At 65.4% G+C, this 1,247-nt stretch overlaps 1 protein-coding gene across 1 annotated transcript in view; it reads left to right on the top strand.

Moving 5' to 3' along the window:
* Window positions 1-1,247, top strand: part of LOC103604782 (potassium channel subfamily T member 1-like) — an 89,641-nt gene that overhangs the window by 82,581 nt on the left and 5,813 nt on the right. The window contains 1 exon segment of the mRNA XM_008589353.1: window positions 12-147. Within this exon segment, the coding sequence (XP_008587575.1) occupies window positions 12-147 (136 nt within the window).

Below are 1,247 nucleotides of genomic sequence, written 5' to 3'. Positions count from 1 at the left end.
GGGGCCCCAAGCACGCGGGGAAGGCGGCGGCCGCCGAGTGGATCAGCCAGCAGCGGCTCAGCCTGTTCCGGCGCTCCGAGCGCCAGGAGCTCTCCGAGCTGGTCAAGAACCGCATGAAGCACCTGGGGCTGCCCACCACCGGCTACGGTGAGGACACGCGACAGGGGCAGGCAGACCTGGTCTGCGTCCCCCCCGCCCTGCTGTAGGGCCTCAGTTTCCCCATCTGCAAAGTAAGGGCCTGGCGGAGGCTGAGCCCTGCAGCCTGGAGGGGGAGGCTGGGGGTTGGGAAGGGCCAGGCTGGGTTCTCTGAAAGCCGAGGGCCTCAGTTAGGGACAGACCAGCCAGCTCCAGCGGGTTCTGCTGGGTGGCAGGCACACGGGGGCTGCCTGTTCTCGTGGAGATCAGGAATATGGTGAGGAGACCCCCCAGCCCACCTTCCCTGGCCCTCTCGGCAGCCAGTGTGTGGGCTTTGTCGTGGGAGGTGACAGCTGGGCAAGTGGCCCGGGCCAGGACACTGCTCACCCACCCTGTGCGCCCACCGCGTTCCCGCTGCTCAGCCATCCCATTTCTGCTGCTTCCGGCGTCTGTCTTCATCAGCAGACTTCACGCAGCTGCTTCGCTGTGCAGCTTGTTTTGGGGTGACGTGCTTGTGACTTTGACCATAAGCCTCCAGGCTGACACACAGGAGAGGCTCGGCCCCTGCCTTGGTCTAGAGACGCTGCCTCTGTTGATGAGGCCACGAGGGGCCCGAGTTGCCCAGCCGTGCCCACCCCCTGGCTAGGTCAAGACTCTGACTGCATTGGGTCCCACTTCGGGTTTCGGCCATCGCTCACTCTGCCTCTGTCCCTATCCTGCTTCCTGTGTCCAAGTGGAGCCAGGAGCTGCCATAGGGTCACTAAGGCTGGGCCATCTGCTGGCCACAATCACAGTGATTCCACTGAGGGGGTGGCCTGAGGGAGACACAGAGGCCAGGGTTTGGGGAACAGGTGACCTGGGAGAGTCTTTCCCCACCCCCAGCCCTGTGCAATCTGAGGGCGTCCCCAACACACCCAGCTGCGAGATTCACCTCTGACCCCTCAGTGTCCCTGCCCAAGTAGGAGCCATCCCGTGCTTCAGGACAGCAGACTGACCGCCGAGGCTCAGGGACAGGCGTCCACTGTTCACGCCCCATGGAGCCCCAGCGGACGGGATCCCAGCCCAGCCGTGCTCCCCTCGGCCTCCACGCCCGCGCCCCTGCCCCCAGAGCT

The sequence above is a fragment of the Galeopterus variegatus genome, unplaced genomic scaffold (genome assembly GCF_000696425.1).
Source record: "Galeopterus variegatus unplaced genomic scaffold, G_variegatus-3.0.2 Scaffold5395, whole genome shotgun sequence".
Taxonomy (NCBI): domain Eukaryota; kingdom Metazoa; phylum Chordata; class Mammalia; order Dermoptera; family Cynocephalidae; genus Galeopterus; species Galeopterus variegatus.
Note: the sequence above shows the minus strand (reverse complement) of the source record. Positions and strands in the feature narration are given on the sequence as shown.